The sequence below is a fragment of the Schistocerca piceifrons genome, chromosome 3 (assembly GCF_021461385.2).
Source record: "Schistocerca piceifrons isolate TAMUIC-IGC-003096 chromosome 3, iqSchPice1.1, whole genome shotgun sequence".
In the NCBI taxonomy this organism is placed as follows: Eukaryota; Metazoa; Arthropoda; class Insecta; order Orthoptera; family Acrididae; genus Schistocerca; species Schistocerca piceifrons.
The window spans coordinates 661,935,154-661,962,477 of NC_060140.1; the positions used below are offsets into that span (position 1 = coordinate 661,935,154).

Genomic DNA, 27,324 nt, shown 5'->3' on the forward strand with positions numbered 1-27,324 from the left:
TTTTGCAAAAGTGTGTGACAAATGCATCCGATTTCCTTCATAACTTTTTCAGAAGGATGTAATGGCAGTTAGCATTTAGATATGGTAATGCGATGTACCCCTTCCAAAACTAAAAATTCCTTTAAACTGTTTCTTACAAATTGCACATCATTACAAGCAAGTAATATTCTAAGTTTACCAACATCTGCAAATAATATTTTAAAGAATTAATTATTATGGCAGTATTTGCTGACTTAAAAGTATATAATTTTGTGTGTTTAGACCATCATTCAATAGCTACTAAAATGCACACAACTTTTCTTCTACCTTTTGGCAAAGGCCCAAATAAATCGTATGCTGTCATCATGTACTCCAGTAGGTAATATTGGATAAATCTTGTAACTCAAATTTTTATTCCCTTCATTTACGTCATGACATAATTTACAGGTACGTAAAATCTCTTTCACTTTTCTTCTAAAAATTTTAAAATAATAGAACTTAATTGTATGTCTAATACATTTCCTTATTCCAAAATGCCCAATACCTGTGTGTAAATACCATACAAGGTCATTAACAGCTATTGTAGATATACAGAGACTACTCCTTTTGTAATGAAATGTTTTGTCGTTCTGGAATATGTTCCCTATTCCCCAGATATAATTATAGTGCCATAATGTTAATATGAAGATCCTTCTTTTATTTTCATAGCTAACAACCTTACCTCATAACAACAACTACTTATTGATCTAAAAGTAACTCTAAATATTGCTCCAGGTCCCTTGGTTCTACATTCATTAGTCATACCTAACAGTAATGTGATTTTGCATAGAGCACTACATCTCGTGAGGCTTCGGTATAAATAATCTCTTTAATTTAAATTCTTGTAAAAATTATATCCATCTCATTAATTAACTTTGTAATAATCTATAATTTCCATCAAGAATGCCAAACTGTAAAGTATATATTATTATTTTAGTGACCTATACAAAAGATTTAAAGTTTTGCCATCACCACATAATGGATAGAAGTTTGGCTGAAATCGATCCAGGGGCTTAGGAGAGTTTTCTGTCTGCGGCTTTGTCCACATGTGCATGTCACTTGTATTTAACATTAGTGAAATTCATCCTGCATTTTTGCTTTCGCTCAGATCAGTGTTTGACATCATATCTCCTGAACTATGTATCGTACAATGATAGAATTTTGCAGATACATTCAGTGGCATATGTGGATAGTGTCGGCAAAATGCATTGTTAATACAGTTACTAGTAAATAAGTAATAAATTCAAACATCACCTATGATGCGGCAGTTTTACTGCATGAACACTGAGAATATAGTAAGCAATAAATTTTTTTCATTTCATCATTTTGTGGGGGTTCTCAACAAGAAAAAGTTTCGTAAAGGTTTGAAATGAAGTATAAAGTTGCAAGTCACTACATGTCCTCTTTCTCAGATATTGGATGAATAAAGTCTGAGTATTCACACATCATGGGGTACATTTCTTTTTCATCCTCCTCCCATTGATATAATGGGTCTTACTCTCACAATGATTCTTTTCAGACAGTAAGGGACTTATGTACAAAGTTTGGTTGAAATTGGTCCAGTGGTTTAGGAGAGATGTAGAACATACATACTTACACACATACATACATACATACATTGCTTAAATGTGTATGGATAAGATCTTGTTGAAAAGATGTTAGTTGAACCTTTTGCTCTTCAGTCAAAATATTTTATTCTAATGATTTCAGTTCGTTAGTTTTCATTAATTCTTGTTCAACCTGTTTTCGCTTCCAGAATGAGATTTTCACTCTGCAGTGGAGTGTGCGCTGGTAGAGCACTTGCCCGCAAAAGGCAAAGGTCCCGAGTTCGAGTCTCGTTCCGGCACACAGTTTTAATCTGCCAGGAAGTTTTATGTTTTCGCTTACGTACTACAACATCCTCATCAAATGTTGCCAGATGAACGTACTTCAGTACTTGTGCTTCCTTAAACTCAAATAGATTGTTGTGGAACGGTATATTTTCGCACTCCTCTATGAACTTCCCATGTAAACCATCTTTTTATTTATTCTACTTTAATCAGTCTAAGCCCAATAGTGTGTCAAAGTTTAAATTAGGAACTATATGCATTGTTTGGTAGAAAGTTTTGTGGTGTTCCACTGCTTGTTTACTAGGATATTGGGTGGCAAAGTGAAGGCTGATCAGGAGCTAAGGGTTCCTATTATTTAGCCTTGCTCACCGTTATTTGAGTACACCCACGAAGCCCTTCTGATTGAACTTTGTTTCTCAAAGCGGTGCAGTTACTGCTGGAAGTTAAGGTGGTGATCATGATATGTTGGTTCGAAAAATGCTTGTGCAACACATCACTTCACCAAAGTGATATGTTACACTACAGATTCTTCCCTTTAGGCAAATGATGTCATTACTACTGTGAGACCCCAATCAAACAGTAAATATTCAAAGTTCAAAACTACTTTTAACCGTCTCAACTTCAACTGTCTCAATGTAATAAATATACTTACTCATATTTATTGTGTGTGGAATGCCTCATAATGAATTATAAACCGTCAGTCATAGGCATGTATTTGCCTCAACTCCAGTTTAAGTTTCTTGGTATTTCTACCGGATAGTCATTCTTTTGCTGTGGATATAGGACCTTGAATAACAAATATTTATTCCAATATGGATCTTTAAACTGTTTTACACTGTTCTTTTGTCTCGTGAACTGTTCATCAACACAACCTACAGACCAGTACCCATTTAATCTAATTGTCTGTATTTCACCTAATCAAATATCTTTCTTCCAGAATTAAGGCTTTCCAGCCATGCTCATCGCATTTTTCGAAACCATTATACTTAATGCTTCACCTTGGGTAAGACAACTTTTAGCAAACTTAATTCACACTATGTTTTGGGAAGAGCAGTACTGGGATATTGCTATGTGTAGTTGTTACAGAGAACACAGTGTTCGTTGTTACCAGCCAGTTTCCTCATTAGACACTTTCAGCATTCACAAAACTGTCATGAACCAGAGGAGTTATGTGCTTAGAAAGTTAACAAACATTTGTTGTCGGGCATTCTATAGTCAGTGACCTACTTTCCAAAGCTGAAGAATAGCACACAAAACTAAAAATTGCTTCATTATTTTCCCTTTAAATTAGCATATGGAATAGATTAACAAACTCAGGTAAATTAATCTACTTTGCTACTTTGGAGGAACCTCAACTAATGGCATCGGCTTATGGAGTAACTGTCGAGTTGCATGTCTTTCCACAGAAAGATTATATCTACACAATCATTTAATTATCCACAGCGATATTTTCCCCATTTGTGTATCCTCTCCACCTACCTTTTCCGTCACACCATATAGACATACAGATTAGGGTACAATATCCAGTTAACACTAGAATGGTGGAAGTGGTCAAAATGACCCCTGTCATACTTAGCCTTCATTGTCATAACCAATTTATTTACATTGATAATGAAGTCATATGACTTTTCCTGTAATTTTTTCTCTTGTTTACAGTGTGTATTAGGATTTACAGAATATTTTATATTTTCTTCGGCATTTCATTCGACATACTTAGAACTGTGGAAATGGTCAGTTTGACCCCACTGTAATTTCTTTTCTGAATATATGTAAATTATCCAACAATGAAGGGGCAATGGCCAGCAGTCATGCAAGGCAGTTGCTGCTCATTGTTGCAACTGGGCTCGTGTAAATTCCAATCTACCACAGTTTATATTGTGTCATTCTGGTAATAGTCTTTGTCTGCAAAACTGGATTTTGTACATGTATCATCAGTGTGGACTTTCTGATGAAGAAGTGTTAAACCTCTTTGAGAATTCTGAAGGTGAATTGGAAATTGACTTCACTGATAAAAATGTTGTGAACGAGGAGTGGTTAGTGGAAGAGAATTCGTAGGCTGATATACATCAGTCATCACCTCTTTCAACACAACAGGCACAGTTGAAATCATCTACAATGATGGTTTCTACGGATGGAATCTTATGGGAGATAGCCAATTTTTCATCTTCTGGAAGGAGGTCAGCTGTGAAGTGTAGGTCTCACTGCTTATGCTTGCCAACAGGTAGATGATTCTGTCACCAGTGCCTTCCGACTTATTTTTGATGAAGTAATACTACATCTCAGGAAGAAATACACAGAGTCAGATACTCGAAAAATACTAACAAACAATGACTGAACTGTGTCACTGGAGGAACTGGAGAAACATGAAAGCTATCATGTATGCTCGGTGTGTCATTTGTACAAAAGGAGGTCTGTGGATGATCTCTGATTGCGCTCTTGGGGGCCTACTTTCATCAAGGACATTACACCAAGGTACAGATTTTAGGAGCTTCTCAAATTTCTCTATTTCAATGAAAAGTCAATCTGAATGCCTGGCAGCCAACAAATTTACTCTTGTATCAGAAATTTGGGGAAAGTTAATTGAAAACAGTATTCATTCTTACTACCCTGGAGAAAATATAACAACTGATGAGCAACTATGTATTACCAAGCAAAAAAAGATGCAGGATCACTCAATGTATGTCCAACAAACCATCCAATTATGGTATCAAATTCTGGTTGGCTGTTGATGTAATGGCAAACTATCTATGTAATGCTTCACCATACCACAACAAAGAGGACATGGGTAGAGAGACGCAATCACTTGGAGAGTACATTATTCTGCATTTCATGGAGCCATTTGTAAATCAAGGAAGAAATGTAATGACAGAAAGCTTCTTTACATCTCTTCAGCTTGCTAAGAAACTCAAAGAAAACAAAACTTCATTAGCTCGTACAATGAAGGAGATCCATTCTGAAATCCCCAATAAACTAAAGAAGCCCAGTACTGAAATATGCTGCACCCCCGTCCTGCACCATAGTGGCAACACAGACTGCATCATGACTGTATACCAAGGAAAGAATAATAAAATGTCATTCTTGTGAGTGCACTGCATGCGGAAGTAGCAATAAGCAAGAAAGGAAAGAAGAAACCTGAAAGTGTAACATTTGACAATGCAACAAAGTATGGGGTGGACATGGTTGATCAAATGACCCATAAATATACTCCTGTGTGCTGGTGAATGAGCTTAAGCAAATAAGAGTGCGAGAAATCAGGCAAAGGTAGAGGATAGCGGCTGAAATCACCTAGAAAGTTGAGGGAGTGCCAAATCAGCCTTTTCAAAGGCAACAAGACCAGCGAACACTGTGTAAAGTGCCACAAAGCTTTTTACGCAAAAGTTTGTGTAAAACAGAAATCACAATGATTTGCATCTAGCAGATTTCAATGGCTTGACTGCAAAGTAATACAAAGCTGTGTGTAAAACACATGCAAAATCAATATGGACCAAATATACTATAATGTATCTAGAAGGTTGTACAAATAGTTCTTAAATGAAAATCTACAGTTTAGGAAACTTAGCATTAGCAACAATAAATGTTTAATATATTTTGTTGTTGAAATAAATAAGTAATTATTAATTTTCCTGTTAAATAATTATTGTGATTACTAGAAAAAAGGTACGGATTAACAAGCACTAAACTAAAGTATTTAAGTCACATATGAAAATATTTTATGTGGGGCACAAAATGACCTTTTTGTGCCATGTTAGGAATGTCAGAAACTCAGCCATTCTTGTGTTAATAGCATTTGTTACAACTGTACCTTCTCCTTTCACATAATAGCGAACCTTGAAATAATGCTTTGCAATTGCTAAATATGTATGGGAATTGGCTATACATCTTGATCTCCTTTCTCCTCTCTCTTTGTCCATCTCCTGCTCAATCCGCTAAATTCACGCAAAAATGTTTGTTCCATTGTCATGTCCTGGACCCTGGCCCCGATTCTAGAACATCCATGGTTTACTCTGTCAGAAATGTAATTCAGACTTTCGTGAACTATCACTTTAATATCGTTGGTCAAGAATGTCAAGTATCAACTTTCTTGAGTACTAGGAGACCAGTGCTGAGTAATTATGCAAAATCAATCCTCTTCATATCCTGCCTTTGCTTGGGTAAAAATGTTGTAAAAACTCTTTTAAAAAAATACGGGGCGAACCTCATCATCTGGCTTAAACTTAAAGAATTGTTTAGATATACGGCTTCCATTTCCCAGCTACAATTCTTCTGTTAGCTCAGTTCATAGTCCACTATTTCCACTAAACTGTCTTTTATTTAATTCCATCTTAGTTAATTTGCCCCTATTTTCTGTAGTTCATTCTCCATTCTATATATGATATGATCGTATGGCATTGTTGGCCGGGAGGCGCCATTCGGGGGAGTTCGGCCACCGTATTGCAAGTCCTTTTTAGTTGACGCCACTTCGGCGACTTGCAAGTCAATGATGATGAAAGTGATGAAGAACACACAACACCCAATCCCCTGCCGGGAATCGAACCCAGGCCCCCTGTGTGACAGGCAGTAACGTTACCACTACGCTACTGAGGCAGACACTCCATTCTATCTGTTTCTGTATGAGAATGAAATGTATCTACAAATGTTTCAGTCTCCCACACTTTTTATCGACTAAATCGATTGCACGCTCCTCTGTTAATGTGGAAAGTAGTCTGCAATTGTGATATACATGTCTTTGTTTTTATTTCAATTTTTAAATTTTGATTTAGTATCCTCCATACTAACATTTAACTTCCTTATGTAATCATTTAACTGCACACTCATTGTAACCATACTGGCATAAATACAGCGGTTCTTTTCACATACTTTGTCTGCAAAACACATGTTCAATCAATCTCAGCTGAATATTTTAACAACGCTAGCTACACCTCTGTAGTAAACCCACAAACTCTGGTTCCTAACCACTTGCCGTTTACCCCACAAAAACACCAAAACTAGTCATCTCGGATTTCATGCAGCTCACCAAAATCTTGCCATCACTAGATGCTTACAGGAAGCTCAATTGGTGTGTAGGTCATGCTGTGTTACTGAAAATGAGTGCATCGTTGACACTTCTGCCACGATAGGTTGACATTCTGCAGCTGTGATCCACAATGGCTGTTGTAGACTAGTTGTGGGATTAATGCTGTTGAAGAATTCATGATACAACTGCATGAATAAAACATACATCCAAACAATAGGTTATACTAATTCATTAAAAAAAGAATCTCTTTGTGGCGGCGATCATTATTTGTCAGTTCAGAAAATGCGTGTGTGTAAATGATGAAAGCTATTTGTGTTTCCTCTTTAATTTGTTTTCCCTTGTTTCGAGTAATTCCAGTAACATACATCCCTGTTACTGGTAGTGTAGGACATGAAAATGTTTTGCTTGCTTCTACTACGAATTCTTGCTATGGCAAAAAATATTTCACTTCCACAATTAAATGAATGTCCACTTTTATTCCAAACTTTTCACCCACAATACTAGATCTTATTGTTATGTTTCTAGTTCCATCTTCTCTTCTTCAAGTAACTGCGCAAGTAGCGTTTTGGACATTTGAGTGCTACTACTTTTTCTGTGCACGGGCCTGCATTTCCTTTGACACGTCCTGGATTGTGGCCCTGGGTGCAGAATGTTCGTTGTTTTCTATGACTTGTTCGGAAAGGGCCTGTAGTTAATTGATTTGCATTTTCATTAGTTAATTTTCTGAATTAAGTGTTTGATTCCTGTTATTACATTGTTTATTTACTTAATTATTAGTGTCATTTTGTTTCTTAATATTAATATTTAGTCTCACTTGTGGAAGATGCCTGCTGCAATTATTAATATCTGATCTGTGGTTTCTTGTAATATTTAGTAATATTTGTAATATTTAAGTTAGCAATTCATTAACATTTGTCCTTCCATGATTCCTTATTGTCTGCTGCGCCTGGTAAGGTAAATGACCACGTAATCCTTTCACAAATTGGCCTTCCTATATGGGGTCATCTTAGATAAACTGATCTTGTCAAGTGCATTTCTATGTATTTATTATAATTACCACAACTATTATAGAAATATTGATGATTTAACAAATTAATTGCTAACTTTTATTTGCACGGTGACCCGTACTTCTTTTTAAACTTTTCTTGAGAATCATTCCTTGAAGTTAGCTCTCCTCAGTCATTAATATCTCCTTGTAAATAACTGAGAACAAAATCTACCTCTCTCATGTCACGCAAACATTTTAATAGTGATTTTAAAAGGGTTCTTACGATAATAGGTATCCACTTCACTAATAATTCCATTGGAAGCCTACAACCTTCATTATATTTCTTTGTCTTAACCTTTTCCTTAGTCTTTGCTAGTTCCTCCCAAAGTTTTTGAAATTCTGCTTCTGCTTTCCCCAGTTCAACTGGGCACTGCAAATGAGATGTAATGTTACTATAATTTATCTGTTCTTTACCTTTTATTCTTGCCTAGTGTGCCTTCTTGTCCTTGCCAGACTTCTGTTCTTGCATTGCTATTAAGAATGGTTACACCACACTTCTAAATCTTTACCATATAACTCTAGAACCCAATAACATTAATAATGTGTGTATCCTCTTCACAAAACATTTATTAACTCATTTACATTTACACCTTCTTGGTTTTATATGTCATGCCAAACTGAGAATCAGAATCAGAATGAATAACAAAGATTATTTTAATATCTCTTTTCTTACCATGGTTCAGTTGTCTATCTCTATGCTACTGAACTAAGCACATCTCCAAGGCAGGCCAGCGATCCATAGAACTTCTGTTCCAGCATCCGAGCAAGTGTTGCCACTCACAAAGTTGCCACTGTCACCATCTTGTGTTGAAGACGCATGTCATCTCCAGATAGAGTATGCCAATTACTGTTATAAATAACAGTCCCACACAGCATCTGCACTTCCACACTCAACAATTCATTTTATAACTTTTGGTTATGAGTATTATTCATTGGTAAGAAGACATAAGGATACAGATCACAACTTTGGAGTGGTATGTATCATAACATTGCATTGCAAATAAGCCATGTATTTTCATTGTTAGATCACTTTCCATTTCAAGGATGCCCAATTTATTCATTTTGCAAGTTTGATCATTATAACACATTTTTCCATTTCTGGTTATTTTTGAGACATAGTGTATTTTCTACATCTCGAAGTAACATATATCTTTTCCATGGCTGGCCACATTTGATGTGAATTTCCTGTAATATTTAATGAGTAAAGCTTGATTATTAAGTGAACTACCTGAAAAGTACTATGTTGAGGGCACCAGACAGAAGCTGCCTAATTAGCTCATTTACATTTACACCTTCTTGGTTTTATATGTCATGCCAAACTGAGAGTCAGAACCAGAATGAATAACTAAGATTATTTTAATGTTTCTTTCCTTACCTCTTCATTGGTAAGAAGACATAGGTATACAGATCACAACTTTGGAGTGGTATGCATCACAACATTGCATTGCAAATAAGCCATGTATTGTCATTGTTAGATCACTTTCCATTTCAAGGATGCCATGTTGTATTTATTTTGCAGGTTTTCCCATTATAACACATTTTCCCGTTCTGGTTATTTCTAAGTCACAACGTATTTGCTACATTTCAAAGCAACGTAAAACAGTCGCATAAAAAAGAGTTTTCAGGATACAGTTACCAAACAGCACACAGTACACAGATTTTTATTTTGTAAAGTAGTTTCTCATACTCATTTTGATTTTGCATCATCATTATCCTCGATGAATTGTCATAGATAAAAATTGTATGAATACCTCTCTGTTTCAGCTAAACACATTTATGTATTAGACAAACTTGGGCACACTTATTGCCAATTGGCTGTAATTTTATGTCATTTCTGTACAATTGAGCAAGCAGTAAAGGAAACAAAAGAAAAATTCGGAGTAGGTATTAAAATTCATGGAGAAGTAATAAAAACATTGAGGTTCGCCGATGACATTGTAATTCTGTCAGAGACAGCAAAGGACTTGGAAGAGCAGTTGAATGGAATGGACAGTGTCTTGAAAGGAGGATATAAGATGAACATCAACAAAAGCAAAACAAGGATAATTGAATGTAGTCTAATTAAGTCGAGTGATGCTGAGGGAATTAGATTAGAAAATGAGACACTTAAAGTAGTAAAGGAGTTTTGCTATTTGGGGAGCAAAATAACTGATGATGGTCGGAGTAGAGAGGATATAAAATGTAGATTGGCAATGGCAAGGATAGCGTTTCTGAAGAAGAGAAATTTGTTAACATCGAGTATAGATTTAAGTGTCAGGAAGTCATTTCTGAAAGTATTTGTATGGAGTGTAGCCATGTATGGAAGTGAAACATGGACGATAAATAGTTTGGACAAGAAGAGAATAGAAGCTTTCGAAATGTGGTGCTACAGAAGAATGCTGAAGATTAGATGGGTTGATCATGTAACTAATGAGGAGGTATTGAATAGTATTGGGGAGAAGAGGAGCTTGTGGCACAACTTGACTAGAAGAAGGGATCGGTTGGTAGGACATGTTCTGAGGCATCAAGGGATCACCAATTTAGTATTGGAGGGCAGCGTGGAGGGTAAAAATCGTAGAGGGAGACCAGGAGATGAATACACTAAGCAGATTCAGAAGGATGTAGGTTGCAGTAGGTACTGGGAGATGAAGAAGCTTGCACAGGATAGAGTAGCATGGAGAGCTGCATCAAACCAGTCTCAGGACTGAAGACCACGACAACAACATTCTGTACAATTTTGCCTATTCAACCTATCTGGGAAGTTTTGCTTGATTTGACATCCCGTCGACTCCCCAACTTACCTTATTTGCAAGTTGTTTCTCTCCATTTTGTATTTAGTTATTTCATTGAGAAAGAAGTAGATAATGATTTCAGATGTAACTTTTTTATTGTAGAAAATATGTGAGTGTTTCTTGCATAGATAAATTTGTCCTCTGTTGGAGGTATATTTGATGTAAAATAGTTGTCAGTTTCAGTGTGTGAGATTTTGCATCATCATCATTATTATACTTGATAAAACCGTCACATAAAAAAAGAATTTTCAGGATACAGTTACCAAACAGCACACAATACCCAGATTTTTATATTGTAAAATAGTTTCTCATACTTTTTTTGGCTTACCTGTGGGTCCATCTCCCACTTTTAGTGAACTGATTTTCATTCACAAATGAAATCGCACAATGTCTCTTGTAAAGGAAAAATTTTGGCTTAGTTGTGAAGTTTTAAACATAATTTGTTGTGTAAATGCTTCAGTATTGTTTAGGTGTTTGGTGATAATGTCTTATTTCATAAATGGTATATCTTTCACCACATTTTGTATCTACAACTAATTTATTTGTATATTGAATTCCACTCTAAGATTTCAGCAACAACTTCTGGAGTTCTCTTGGTTGGTAGCCTTTCGAACTTTACATTTAACACAGACCATATAGAACTCCATTTTCTAACTTAAGTTATGAATTCTGCAGTTTTAGAAATACCTGCCAGAAATTCTCAGCAAATGCTTATGTTACTTCTGTGAATGATACTGTGTATGAACAAAAAGTCTGCAATCCCTACTTCAGAAATGATGACATTCTGAAGTATAACTTTGTTGCACAACTTACACATTATTTAAGCACTACCATTAATAACAGGAAAGTTTAATTTACTGTCAAGCACCTAGAACAAATACATACAAAGTTCAATGGATCTGCACCCACTAAATACCCTGGAATTGTTGTTGGCTAGTTTTAAGGGCTCAGTCAGTGTAATATTATTGCAGTGTTTGGGATAAATTAATGTGTTAATAAATATTATTCAGTGTGAGTCTTCCTGTTTATTTACTGATGAAAATTTAAGATTGGAGAAGTAAAAGTATATGAAATATATTTATTCATTAACGGTGTATGAAAAATTTGATAGAAATTATAGTATTGCTAACAGCTGCAGCAAAACATGACTGATATAATGAAAGTCAGCTTGTAATTTCTTGTTTTTATCTATAACAGAGCAAAAGAAGAAGCAAAACGCCGCCAGGAATTAATGGAGTCGAAAGAGAAAGAGAGAAAACAGATATTACGGCAAGAGATAGAACTTATTCGAGAAGTAAGTGTCCTAATTACTATTGGAAAAATTGTATAGGACAAAATAATTCAAATGACACCCATACTATGTACTGAAACTACTTCATCACTCTGTCTTCTGTGCACTGTTCTAGCTCTTGAGAACTTCTTTTAATTTTACACCAGCTGCTTCAGCCTCTAATCATAAAGTCTTTTTGGCACCATGGAATATTTAACAATCCTGTTGTGGCTTTAGGTATCCACATTTGGACAAAATTTTGACTGAGACTGAAAAAATTTTAGTAACACAAGAGTTTTGTCTGTGACATTTCTCTTGTTTATAAGGTACAGTGGTATATTTCATGTTGATGAACATTTTTTTTTCTATAGGGTCACACAATTACTTGTTAGTTTACACTTAATGCCTTGTAACAGATATCCTCCAATTGAGGCTTCCAAAAACTGTCTGCCATTTCTAATGTGCCACAGCGAAGACTTGTGAAGTATGTTCTGTTTACACTGGCCACACACATTCCCTGGTAGTCCAGACAACAGAGCAAAATTCGTGTCGCCACATTTTTGCGCAGGATAGGGCAGAGTGCAGTGACCAACATACTAAAACTTGTGGCCAGTGGGTTGTGAACATGAGGCTTGGGTGCGTTTGCAGGTCACCATTTTTAGTGTGTGTGTGTGTGTGTGTGTGTTTTTTTTTAACTCAAATTTTAACTTCTAGCAAAAATGTTTCCCAGTACAAAGTTAAGGGGAGTTGGAATGCCGGAAAATGGAAAAAATTCACATTTTCAGTTTTTAACCTTATAACTTAATTTGAAATTTTCTGCTTAAAATGGTGCAAAATTTGTTAAGAAATTCCAATTGGAAGTATTTTTATTTAATTTTTCAAAATTACATGTGCGCCCAGCAAAGTTACCCATCTTGTGATTTGTACACATTTAAATCTTCGCATTTCCGAAAACATTACATATAGAAGGCTGTGGATTTCACTCTTCAGTTGTAGAATCTTTGATCCTTCCATAGGTACCATTGTTTTTACGACTAGCTGTGTTTATTGTTCAGTTTTTGATCTGTGAGTGTTTGTTTTGAGCCTCGAGTTTAGTTTGTCGCTCATTTGGAGTTTGTTATCTGTCTTGTTTTGACTTTCAGTGGTGAGTGCGTAGTTTCTACGATGCCTAGGAGTGCATCATTATTTAAAAAGCGAAAGTTTCGCGGTAATAGATTTACAAATAACGTTTGTTCAAGTGATTCTGCTTCAGCACCTGTTGATGCTGGTGAAAGTTCTGACGTTTGTACAGCTGAGATGTGTGAAGGAGACACGCCCACCAGTGCATCAAAAAAGAAGTTATCAAACTGTGCAAGTGAAATTACAGATGAAGCTTCTAATGAACAATATGTTTTAGTCGACTTTCCTGTTTTTACTGAGTTTATGAAGAAATGTTTGTGTTGTAATCTTTGTGGAGGTTCTTTTGATATGAACATAACAAAATCTATAGGACTTTCCTGCAAAATTGCTATAGTTTGTGCCAGTTGTGAAAATGAGACCTGTTTTTGGAGCTCTAAAACATGCAGTAGCAATTTGTTTGAGAGTAATATCAGGCTAATGTATGCAATGAGAGCAATTGGTAAAGGACATACTGCTGCTCAAACATTTTGTGCCATAATGAATCTTCCACCTCCACCTGCTAAAATTGACAATTACACTGAAGTGATAGGAGATGCTGTTCAGTCTGTAGCAGATTTATCAATGAAAGCTGCTGCCAGTGAAGCAAAATATATAAATGAAGGAAACCCAGATATCCCTGTTGCTTTTGATGGAACCTGGCAGAAAAGGGGTCACACATCCAAAAATGCTGTTGCTACTGTTACTAGTGTGGACAGCGGTAAAGTTTTGGACTATGAAGTGCTCACTAAACATTGTTACCATTGTGCATCTGGTAAGATAGAAGCAGCTCACATATGTAGCAAGAATTATGAAGGTACGAGTGGAGGCATGGAGGCTGCCGCTGCTGTGAAAATGTTTAGCAGATCAGAAAAAGAACGGGGAGTATTTTACACAAAATTCCTTGGAGATGGGGACTCCAAGGCATACAAAAGTGTTACAGAATCCATGCCATATGTCAATAAGACAATAACTAAACTAGAATGTGTCGGTCATGTTCAGAAACGAATGGGCACTCGTCTAAGGAAACTGAAACAGAATCTGAAGGACAAAATTTTGTCAGATGGTAAAACCATTAGAGGTCGCCTGTCAGATAAAATTATAAATGAATTACAACAATACTATGGTATGGCAATAAGAAATAATGCAAATAATTTGCAGGAAATGAGACAAGCTGTATGGGCCACATATTTACATCGATCATCAACTGATGATAATCCTCAACATTTTGCTTGTCCAGATGGTCCTCAGTCATGGTGCAATTATAGAAAATCTCAAGCTACTGGGGATCCTTATCACCATAAAAATTATATTCCATTGGCTGTTATGGAAGTAATTAAACCAATATATAGAGACTTGGGGCATCCTGATCTTCTGCGAAAATGTCTTCATGGTTGTACCCAGAATCAAAACGAGTCGTTCAACAACCTCATTTGGACTCGTGTACCTAAGAATGTATTTGTTGGGATAAAAACATTGAAATGGGGAGTCAGTGATGCTGTTATTTCATTCAATGATGGTCATATGGGTAGGCTAAAGGTCATGGCAAGGCTCGGCATTGCTCCTGGTATCAACACCATCAGAGGTCTTCAGCTTCTGGACAGCGTGCGAGTAAGGAAGGCTCAGTATGCAGCTGAATTTAATACAAAAAAAGCAAGGGCAGCAAGGAGAAGAAAGCTTCTAGGTGAAGAAGAAGAACTAGAAGATGACCCTGATTACTCTGCTGGACACTTTTGATAATAGAATAAAAGGTATTTGTGAATTTTCATAATAAATTACTTTAATCGCATTTTCTGGCATTTGACATTTTTAGTGTTACATGTACCTTTATCTCATAAACCACTCAACCAACAACATTCAAATTTTCAGAAATGCTGCAAAACAGTTCAAAGAGGCCACTGAACTAGAATCATGACAAGAACTGGCTTATTCTCTGAACTAGGGAAGTTTATGTTATACTTTTTCCAATAAAAAATGGCTTAATGGTAAAAAATTCATAAATACTATACCAACAAAAAGAAAACATTGGTTCTAGTTCAGTGGGCTCACAATATATGCTGAAAACCTCTGCCAGAATTTCAAAGTTCTGAAGATAATAGTTCCAAAGAAAAAGGTACACAAAGTTAGCAAATTTAACATTGGCGAGATAGGGCATTCCAACTCCCCTTAAACTACACTCAGTTTCCAACAAAAAAAGGCCCCATTCATTTTTTCTCGAGGAGTAATAGCTTTCACGTTTCAGGGATTGGAAAAATTGTAGATTATTAAAAATATTGTTTAAGTAATGTAAAATTATTGTTAAATGAGGTGAGATGAAAACAATTAGCAAGTGTGTGTACGACATCTAGGTGCAATACACCCATATTAAGGGATAAATTGTGTTCTGGGGTTATAACAGGGTGGAGGAATTGGGGAAGAAAGGTCACTAGATTTGGGTCATATAGTTCCCTCCTACATAGGTATGTAAACTGAAGAGTCCCTGCTCACTATGTCACAAAAAAGCAATGACGGGATGTTTCACTAAGCTTTAATGACCCCTGAGTAGTTTACTTTATGAATCACCGACAAAGAAGTGGACAGATATGCCTGGGGGGGGGGGGGGGGGAGTTCCATGAAGTACACAAACACTACATAGAATACAAGAAACATGTATAGTCAGAATCTGTGTGAAAATCTGTGCACTTCTCTACATTGCAAGAGATATAATTGATTGTTAGTCATCCTATATTACAGCTGTAGCATTCTTCCAGAAAAGGCGACTGCCCACTTCATGAGTGCTGCTTGCTTTTCAGTTTACATACAGACTATGTGTCTCCAGTACTTACTGTCCAGTTCACTGAGTTCATGTTTATATAGTGGATTTAGATGTCCTTGTCTCCACTGTCAGTTGCTGGAATATTTTTCACAAGAGAGGCATCAAGTGCATCACCTCAGTCTCAGCTCTGCCACCATCTGAAGTGGCTCAGAGGCTTAAATAGTCTCTCTCTGCAACAACAGTTAAGCAATTCATTGCAGCGGACTACTATTGTTGAAAAAATCCTAAGCCCTTTCCATCTCTCACATTCATACCCACCTAGGAAGACATAGTGTGCGTGTGTGGTATGTGACTCCACTTAGAGGAGCACACTCAAGTGCCAAAAATTCCTGAATGGAATAAATCTATGCAGTCTCTTAATAACACAATTAATGGTGAGAGAAGTGCAGTAACTTTCTTGTCAATTATTATTCAACACCAAGTGACTACATCACTATCACATGGCTTTACTGTACACTGTCAATGATGATGGACAGTAACAAGATGCCACATTTACCAGTCCAGTCCCTTTCCCACCAATGCTACATAGGTCACTGGCAACATGAGACATACAAGCTAAAGACTTCTCAGCCACTATTTATGGGAAAGTATTTGACATAGCTCACTTCCAACAACTGCAAATAAATACTCACTTAATGAACTGAAAAGAACTTCACTATATAAACATTAGCTCAGTGAAGTTATAAGGAGTTTTCAAATGGAACTGTATGAAATATTGTACCAACCGAACCAATTGAAGTTTGCATATGCTGCTTAGGTATAATATAGTGAGACATCTAGGCAATGGAAGCATTCTGTGTTACCACCTCCCCAAAGAATTCAAATCTATGCCCTCAGCAGGCAAGGTGACGCACACTGCCTTTTTCGACGTCCAAGGTCTTACACTAATTGAATTCCTCAAGATAGAAAATCCATTAAAGACATCTACTGTCAGACACTCCACAGCCTACACAAGTCCATAAGGAGCAAATGACCTGGATTGCTCTCAGAAGTAGTGATTCTGTTACATAATAATGCACATTTGCACATCTCCAAGGTCACAATTGAAAATGAAATGATAATATGGCATATGTTGGTTGGGGTAGACTCTTCAGGGTTCAGCTGCTGTATTGCAAATCTTTTTAGTTGATGCCACTTCAGCGACGTGTGTGTCAATGATGATGAAGCACACACCACACCCAGTCCCCTGCCAGGAATCGAACCCGGACCCTCTTGCGTGGTAGCCAGTAACGCTACTGCTGCACTACGGAGGCGGACTCCAAGGTCACACACAAAGTGTAATGGCCAAGGTCAAGTGGGAGAATGCATTGTCCCTATATCCCGGACAAGGCACCCTGCGACTTCTTGGGTTTGGCCCACTAAAAGGTGGGGGGACCTCAAATGGAAAGGGAATTGCTTCAGCATGGACGATGAACTGAAGGACACAATGGAGGACTGGTTTCAGTCACATCCACAGGAATTCTGGGTACAAGGAACCTTCAGATTGTGAAACCGTGGGATAGTCGTACTCAGGTCTCTGGTGATCACTTTTTTTGTTTTGCATCTTTTCTTTTGAACACTTTTCCTATTTGTTTACTAATGTAAGAGAACTAGATTGGAAATGCTGGGGAGGTGTAGTCTGTAAACTTAAAAACAATCGGCACTCACGATGGGGGAAGTCACCTTTCTCGGAAGAACAATTCAGTTGCCTTACAAGATGATTATGAATCAATTTTTCCTCTAGCAGTGTAGAACAGTGTGCAGAGATTTACATAGAATTCGTCCACAGGAGTTTCTTGCATTAATTTTGTAAGTAACTCTCACATACATTCCATTTAGTGTTAACACATTTTGTGGAAAATAAACATCCCCTAGGAGTGTCTGCACACTGTGTCGCCGGTGATTCATAGGGCACATTATGGAAGTCAGTATAATTTTGTGAAACCTCCTGCTGTTACTTCTTGTGATGTAATGGGGTAGAGAGAGGCGGGTATCATGCATTCGCTCTTCTGTTTATAGACGTATATAGGAAGGAACTGCATGACCACAATCCAGTGACCTACCCACTGTCCCCATCCCCCATCCATCCTGTTACACTGCCCAGAACACACCTAGACATGGTACACTTAATATATTATTTTTATGTTTATTTTAATATTTGTTTTCAACTCACTTCATTTAATCATAAGCATTAATTTGCTACCATTGAAACACTATTTTTAATAATCCGGAATTTTTCCAGTCTCTGAAACATGGGAACTATTAGCCCTAGAGGGAAAAAAAATGAAGAGGAACAATTTTGTAGGAAATTTTGATGTAATTTAATTTGGTAAAGGGAAACATTTTTCAGCTACTTAAGAAAAACATAAAAAGTGCTCTTTAACACTGACACCTCACTGGTCAGGATTTTTAGTATGTTGGTCATTGCATTCCCTCCTACCACTGTACAAAATTTTGTGACTACTCAAATTTTTGCCCCAGTCAACCTCTTTTGTTCTTCATGGACTGGGCTATGTTGGGATTTTAACTGAAGCAACTGACAATTATTGTAGCAAACCTGTAAGGGCTCATGACAAACCAGAGTCAAATAGTTTTAAATAATGGAAGGAGTAAAAGTAATAATTCACTTTATAGCCCAGGCATTAAGTGGTTCACAGGTAAACAAAAGCTGAAAACATTGCTAAGTTCTTGGACAACGTCCTCCTTCAGAGCTAACTACTACAGAATACATACACATCGACCTGAACAGCTATGTTGTTCCAGCTGACATCATTCCTCCAGAGTTGTAGCTTGATTGGGATAGTACAGTGTAGTCGGGTGGGGCAGTGTAGCCATACAGGTTATCTGAGTGTATTGTATACTGGTTATTCTCTGAATGAGATCATCATCCTAAAGCTTAGCATTTTTTCAGACTTGTTTATGTGCATATCAACCACTCAGCTCCTCAGCTGTAACGTGTGTTGTTATCTTCACTCCTCTCCTTATTCATATTCCACCCTGGACTTTATATTATCATCTTTTATATCACAGTACATAAAGTTAGTGGTGGCAGAATATCAGGATGAGTGCAGGAAACTGATAATATTTCAAGAAGACAGTGTACTGGCGGAGCAGCCACTTACCTTGAGGACGAAGATTAGAGAGGTGACATGCCAACATGAATAGAGGGGTGGGTAGAGACTTCCAGCATCTTGGCTGCCAACAGTAACAGCACAAAGGGGTGACAGGTTTCATGGAACAACCCACCCAGATGCACGGGAGACCGCACCTGCCTTTAGTATACAGAGTACTAGCTTATTTCCACCATTGACAGGAAATAACGCAAACACCAATGAAGGATGTCTAGCACCCCTTCTCATACTCAGTATCCTATCAGAACATGAACACAGTTTTTTCCCCTGGTATATAAGAACTTAAGTTTTTCCCATTTAGCAGTTGGCACAACACACAAAGGAAAGCCATTTGCAACATTAGCCATAGCATTGGAGAATTTATGTATTGACAGTGCGGTCCCATACACTGAAGAATTTGACTGACAAGACATGTTGGTCAAAATAAGCATTTTATTACAACCGCAAAGGATCTTATGTTAATTGTAGGCATATTTGTTTTGATAGTTGCAGTTTCGTTTTTGCAATATGTAGTTGTATTCAGCTCAGACAAATGCTGCTCATCACATCTTCTGTGTAATGCCCAGTGCAGATGGAAAGTGTCAGTTTGTTTCCTGTTATGAACAGAATTTTTTTTAAAGTGGAATTTTACATGCCAATTTGGTGTAGCAGTCCATATTAGTAACCAGTACTCCAATAGTGACTGACAAAGAGATATCCCCAGTGATGATGGGATTTACTTTCTTAAACCATCTACACACTGATGTAGGTTAAGATCCGTGGTAACACATCCTGCAACCCTTCGTCTTGGTGGACCCTCATTTATGAGTAATCGATGAAAGAAAAATTATGTATTTCACATGATGCTCTGCAACTTTAATGAAAGAATGTTATTTAGGCTGGTTGCATAGCATAATGGTTAAGGTAGGGTTCTCACATGCAGAAGGTTGTGGTTTCCAGTCTCCTCAGTTGCTTTGAATTTTTTTTTTTTTAATGATTTTATCATTATTTTTATTCAGTTTATTTGGTTTAAATCTAGCTTTTTTTTAAATCCTTATTCCTTCGTCACATTATTTTAATCGTCGCATTAACTTTTCAATTGCTCTCATTTTTTTCTTCCTATCATTCTTCTTGAATCTTTGGGCCTGTGAATTTAACTATTTTTATTTATCTGTCATAATATTTAAATTTTTCAAAATGCTGATCTGTTGGTTAAGGTAACAAAAGATGAGATAACCTATTTATGTTGACTGTGCAGTGGTGTCAAAAATGTATGTGTCATTACAAGATGTACATTTGTTTGGGTGGTAATTGTTACACAAACATTTGCAGCATAAACTGATATAGCACTATGACCAAAATAATGCAGATGAAGATTTAAATGAAAGAAGTGATTACAAGTATAATGAAATTCAAGCGAAATTAGGAATAGAGATAATGAACACAACAAAAAACTCTGTCTGAACAGACCTTGAGGGCCCAGCGGTACTGACCAACTGCTGTGTCATCCTCAACCCATAGGTGTCACTGGATGCAGATATAGAGTGGAATGTGCTCAGCATACCACTTTTGGTCGTCGTCAGTTTGAGACCATGATGAATGCAGTAACATGGATGAATTTGTAGGACAATAAGACAGAACAACTTACATTGAAGTTACAGTAATAAATAAAAATAAATAAAATCACATGAACAAAGATTCCAAGTGAAAGAAGGATGATAGGGGGAAAAAATGAGAGCAAATGGAAAAGGTACTTCGATGATTAAATGATTTGACAGAGGAACAGAAATAAAAAAAAAGTTATATTCAGACCAATTAATTGAATAAAATTTAAAGACTAGAGTCATTTAGATACATAATTAAAAATTGAACCCACAAACTTTTGAATCCGAGAACTTAACCATTACACTACACAATCAGTGTATGCATTGTAGAGCATCATGCAAAATATTGATTTTTTTCCTGGTGGTTACTCACAAAGGAGGGTCCACCAAAGTGAATGCCTGCAAGGTGTGTATCTGGAACATTAACCTAAATCACCACATAGACTATTCCAAAAAGTTAATCCCACCACATAGGACCTCTCCTCATCAGTTGCTACTGGAATACTGGTTATTCTTTGTGTTTAACTGTGTGTTAATGCAAATCAATAAAAAATGTCGCACCAGATTAATTTGTGATTGCTCTATCGAATGAGCACGTAAAATTCACTGTAAAAAAAAAAAAAAAAAAAAAAATAGTTTTGCTGATAATGGAAAACAAACTGACACGTTGTCAACACTGGCTGTCACATGGAAGACGTGATAAGCAGTTTTTGATTGGGGACACTCCAGCTACACACTGCACAAACGAAACTGCATTTTGCTGAACACCAAAGAAAATGTGCCCGATGATTCTTAGGAGAGACAAATTGTGTGCATGTGTGTGAGTGAGAGGATGGTCCTTATATTGGGGTTACATAAAAATATCAAGAGATTTGAGCACACACAGGTCCTCACTCCCCCATTTTTTTGGCATGTTTTTATAATGTAACAAATTTCATTATAATTAGTTAATACTAACCCTTGCTGCAACAGACTTGAATGCCTAAATAAAACTTAAACACTGAAAAAGGTGTGGTATTTTTCTATTGGCATAAACCATTGAAACCAACCTATATATGTTTGGCAAAGATGATTAAATGTATTTAAATTGTAGAAATTTAAGTATTACTATGCAGCAGAACATACTGAATGTCTGAATGCAGGATGAATCGATACTAGTTTTAGCACAGTTTTCTTTTCAATTTCTTCTTCTTCTTCTCTCTCTCCTTTTTAAAAGAAAAATCAGGATGCTTCAATGATCTCACACATCTTACAAAATGAGTTCTGTTTGTTCTTAATCAGCCACTAGTACTCCATTGAAACTGTACATTAACTTCACTCCTCTGTCACCTTAAGATTTTTCATAGTCTCTTTGGAAATGAAACAGGAACTCTTTGAATCCCAAGAAGTACGACCTTCTTTAAGAAATCTAAATCTATGCTTAATTACTTCAACATGTCCAAACTCGTCAGTTTCCTCATCCGAAATATAAGAGGTGATCAAAAAGCCATCCCACAGATACACCAGGTTTAAGGTACCCATTTGATAAAACAGGGACGGATCAGAACTACGGGGTGGGTGCTCGTGTGTCTCTCCCTTTAGTTGGAATAGCTTCTGTGTTGTAAAATTTTCAATATGGCGATGTGTGTTGTCATGAAGCAGGAGCACAGAACTCCACAGTGGTGGTTCTCAACACACAAGCTGCCCCATACACATTCTCCATTCTCCTGATGGATGTCTACCAGTGTTTGTTCTTCAGCAGCCAAGAAAGGAATAACAGAAAGTTAATAGTGCTTGGATGCATGTGGTAATAACAGTGCGATAGTTCGTGTTTATGCTTTTACCACACAAACATCAGAAAGAAGCAAATGTGACACTGACCTCTTGCCATCATGTCAGTAATTATTTACCCACATCAGAATCGTGCTACGTTGCATATACACTGCAGCAATGCCTGTAAATGGAAACTTTTTCATTGCCCCATATAACAGAGAGAGAAAAAACACAAGTTAGTAAATATTTTTAAAACATGTGAATAGCCTGTGCAAAAGTTCTAAAATTAAATTTATAAAATTACATTTGGTCAGAAAGCGAATTTAATTCAAAGTTTCATAACTGCAATATGTGGCACTGTTTACCTACTTTCAGTCCTCAAAGTTTCCCACAGCAGTTTTCTATACAAGGTTTATTCTTGTTGTTAACCTAGTCATCAAATAGTGATAACACAAATCTCTTCTCTTAAATATCATAAGTGCTGACAACCTGTTTAGAGTACTCAAAGAAACCCAACCATTTGCTTTTTCATACTGGTTCAACTATTTTAAAAAGCAAATGTCATTGTAAGATGTGCTGATTGCTGATGAACTCAGAAACAAACATTTTGTGTATAATTTTATCACAAACAAAACAAGTGTTTCCTGAGGCCACCCATTCCAGTAGCACTCAGGGTTAGTTGAGAGCGAAAAAGGAACATCTTCAATGAAAATATTCCTTTGGCCATCTACATGCATAGTACAAAGCTCCAGGTGGTCTTGTATATTGAAGTCCACAGTTGTCCCCAGAAACATGGTGCACAATTTATTGAGTTTACAGTAATGATTCTCAAGTTTTCTTCTTTTAGTACTTTTCACAAGAAGGTAAGTGCCTTGTCAGTTTCAATATCATTCACAATTTGCTTTTTCCGTGCCATTCCACTTTTTTCTGAGTTTTTCAAAAAAATTTACTTCAAAGCTAACTGACACTAGGAGTAACTCATTTTCTAACACACTACATAACAATAGCTGGTTCGTGTGATGACACCAAGAGAACAACAACAGCTCTCTTTCCTGCTAACTATTCCAGCAATGTAACAGCACCACAGTGTTGGATGTGGTGGTTTCAGAACAGTTTGAACTATCTCAACCAGTCTGCAAACTTTTATGGCATTTCCAAACTGTCCCTGATCATCCTTTCCCAATAGAATTCAGTAGTGCAAGCACGCCAGTTAATTGTTCCTGATTTCCATAAGTTACAGCTGGACTCTCTCTGATGCAATAAAGAGAGTTTATCCTCCTCTGTTTTTATCATATCCATTGCAGTGGCAAGTGCAACATTGAAGACATTATTTAGATATGCAGAACACTTAAGCTCTCATTCTTTGTGAGTGAGTGTCTTTCTGTCAGCACTTCTTTGCAGATTGTGCCGCTTTGAATCCAGGTCTGTAAGTTTCTTTGTACAATGAGGTAGAGCTGTTGCAGGAATCCTAGCCTTTCCCCAAAATATTACACATCCGTGTGTGACTAAATTAGCTGTTCTCACTGAGGGTCAGTTTCACTTTCCATATATTGTAAAACAAGACTGACAAAACATGTCAATTAGATGCTAATTTATGTCACTGATCTGTTGTTTAACTTCACAGACTACAAAAATAACTTCTTAAATTGTAGTGACATGACAACTTTTTGGCTAATGTGACATGGGTTCCCCATGTTCTGTTTCAACAAAATAGGCCTCAAAATTCTTCTTAAAACAAAAGAAAAAAGCAGGGAGGTTTGCACAAAGCAATATTAAACAAAAAAAAATTGAGAGCAGTTAATGTATATATAATTTTTAATTGGGGAATATTGTAGTCTGTGTATGGATTTAAGACTACAATATTCTAAGGATGAAATTGCTTGTTGAGATGCCTTCCCCCACCCCCACTCTGTACAGGTGGATCTGCATGTGCAACAGTATCAGTGTGCTTAAATTGTGAAGTGCCAGCAGTGTGGGAAGAATCGAGCAAAAGTTATATCATCAAATGATGTAAGGTTAGTTTCCATATACTAAAATATGCTGATCAGTTTGTGTATAAGCAAATTGTTTTGATCATATTAGCACATCTTAACCAGAATTATGCATTTCCAATGTCTGAGAAAAGTATTCCCCTTACAAGTGCTAGTAATTTGAATTGGAATCTGCTGTGCCAAGTATAACTTCCTCAAGACATGTATTAGAAGACTGTGTCTACAAAAAATTTTATCTCACGCTCATTCCAACAACACTGTTATCCACTGATGATCAAAGATATATATGTTTTAAGCTCTTAAACTCAGTGGTAAAGTATCAGTCTATAGATACCCTATTAGTCCTGGGATTTTTATCTGTCACTTGTCACTTCTTTCACGTCTGACAATGTTTGTTTCTATGGAAAATGCAGAGTTAGCTCTGTGATCCAGAGTCCACGGTAAACTCTAGGCCCCCTTATAACTGGCTGGGAAAGTCAATTCAAAGGTCTGAGGAAGGCAACAGTATACCTCCTCATACAGGACTGTGCCTAGTAATACACTGTGGTATTCAGACAACCTTAGAGGAGATGATGGCTTTACCTTCTTTCTTTGTAGCCTTGTAACCTGTGAGGGGGGGGGGGGGGGGGGGGGGGAATTATATGAGTACTTGTGCCCTAGTGGGCTTCAGTGTACTTCCTTTGCTAATGCATGTGAACGTGTTGTTGATACAGGCCTACCGTCTTGAAATAGAATCTCAGCTGCCGGAGGAACCAGAGGAAGATTCTGGGGAAGATATAACAAAAATAAGATTCAGATTGCCTAAAGGAGAAACTGCTGTTCGTCGATTTCGGGCACGAGCACCTTTAAAGGTAAGTATTATGAAGCATATCATGTTGTTTTATAATTTTCAGCTTCCAATCCCATTGATTTACAAGGTTACACCCAGAAACAACTTTCAAGTGTAAGGTGTGTTCAAAAAACTCTGGAACATTTGTAATTTCACGCCACTTGTGTGTTGGAGCGAAATGCTGTTGGCATCCCTGTGTGTGTAATGTGTAACTGTCAAAAGTTTCGTTGTTGTATCTCTGTTAGTTATTGTTCAGTGCTGTGTTGAGTAGAACATTGTGTCACACAGTTTGCGAATTTTGAGACGGGGAAGTTAGAGGAGCAACGTATCAGCTTTAAATTTTGGTGAAATTCAAGAAAACCTTTACTGAGGCACAGCAAATGATTCAGGAAGCCTACAGTGATGAGTGCTTAAGCCATACTTGGTGTTATGAATGGTTCACATGGTTTAAAAATAGCCAGATGGAAGTTAAAAATGCCCTTTGTTTCGGATGCCCTTCGACGTCTACCAACGACGCTCACATCAGGAATGTCAACAAAACTGTGCTTGCCAATTAAAGACTGACTGTCCAAGAGATTGCAGAAGAATGTGACATTTCAGTTGGATCTTGTCGTGAAATCCTGTCACAGCATCTTGGAATGCATTGTGTTACTGCCAAGTTCGTCCCATGGCTCATGAGTCAAGTCAAGAAGACCTCTGCCTCACAATCTGTGAAGAGCTTTGGATCGCGCAAATGACGAGATGTTCCTTAAGAGAATCATAAATGATGATGAGGCTGGGTCTATGGTTGTTATGGTTATGATGAGACCAAGGTTCTATCTTCACAATGGGTCTGGAAAGGTTCTACAAGACCAGAAAAAGCTCGTCAGGTCGGGTCAAATGTCAAAGCCGTGTTTATAGTTTTCTTTGACTTTGAACGATTAGGTCATCATGAATTCGTGCCACAAGGATAAACTGTAAATCAATGGTGCTATTGGGATGTATTGGGACGTCTGTGAGAAAAATGTGAGAAGGAAACTGCCTGAAATGTTGTGAGACAATTCATGGGTCTTGCATCATGATAATGCATCCACACATTCATCCCTGTTGGTGTGTGACTATTGCACAACAAACAAAATCAATGTGCTGCCTCATCCCTTGTACTCTCCAGACCTGATCCCAGCAGAGTTTTTTTATTTCCAGTGTTGAAAACCCCTTTATAAAGACAAATATTTGCAATGATAGACAGTATAAAAGAAAATTCGCAGATGGCGCTTTATGTGATCCAGCAAGAGGTGTATCAAGAATGCTTCCGGAAGTGGAAACAGCATATCAATTGTGGAGGAGAATATTTTGAAGGAGACCATGTACAATAAGTAAAACGTAAAAATTTTGTGGACAAAGTTCCAGAATCTTTTGAACAGACCTCGTAGTTAACATTTCTAATCATGTAATCCTTTTTCCACCTTCAGAAAATTTTAAATACGACTGACTATACACTGAATTATTCAGCTGCATCAAGTTGTACTGTGGTTTCATTGTATGCAGTGAACAAATATCTAGCTTTGTATTTGTGTCTTAAATATAGTTACTGTGAATATCAACTGATTTCTTGCCGATTGGCAATAACATGTCCCTACTGCAGGAAGTTTATAGGCACTTTCTCTGTATTCCACTCTCCCCTCATGATTACACATTCTTACAGTCTGTTACTCATGCATTAAATATTTATCCATTTGTTGTGTGTGCATTGTCTTTTGTTAACTGTTCACAAGTACCGAGTCAAACATTTTTTATTATTTACAGCTTCCCTTTCACTGCCACACGCGATTTTCTTCAGTGCAGCATGATAGAATTACTCCTCACTTGGTCCATGTACATCACAATCAGCAATCTAAAAATTGTTACCAAAAGTTTTAAACATTTTAATTCACTGTCTCCTTTTACCTTTTGTTCTTTTTTCCATTTTCTTTCTTTCTCTCTGTCTGCCTTTCTTCTTTTCCCCCTTTTCCTCTTTGCCATAAATTTTGATTGTGTATCACAGTTATTGTAGTAGAAATTAAATACGTCGTATCATCTATTGCTGTTAATTTTAATGCAGAAATATGTCTGCCTTGTAAAATATAAAATCTTAGTCAAAAATAGTTTATTCTGTCAGAA

General features: G+C 36.9%; 1 protein-coding gene across 1 annotated transcript in view; it reads left to right on the forward strand.

Annotated features, from left to right (window-relative positions):
- LOC124788356 (FAS-associated factor 1) overlaps positions 1 to 27,324 on the forward strand; it is a 144,126-nt gene that overhangs the window by 111,722 nt on the left and 5,080 nt on the right. Inside the window, exons 11-12 of the mRNA XM_047255621.1 lie at positions 11,878 to 11,974; positions 25,070 to 25,207. Coding sequence (XP_047111577.1) covers positions 11,878 to 11,974; positions 25,070 to 25,207 — 235 coding nt within the window. The remainder of the gene's footprint in view (positions 1 to 11,877; positions 11,975 to 25,069; positions 25,208 to 27,324) is intronic.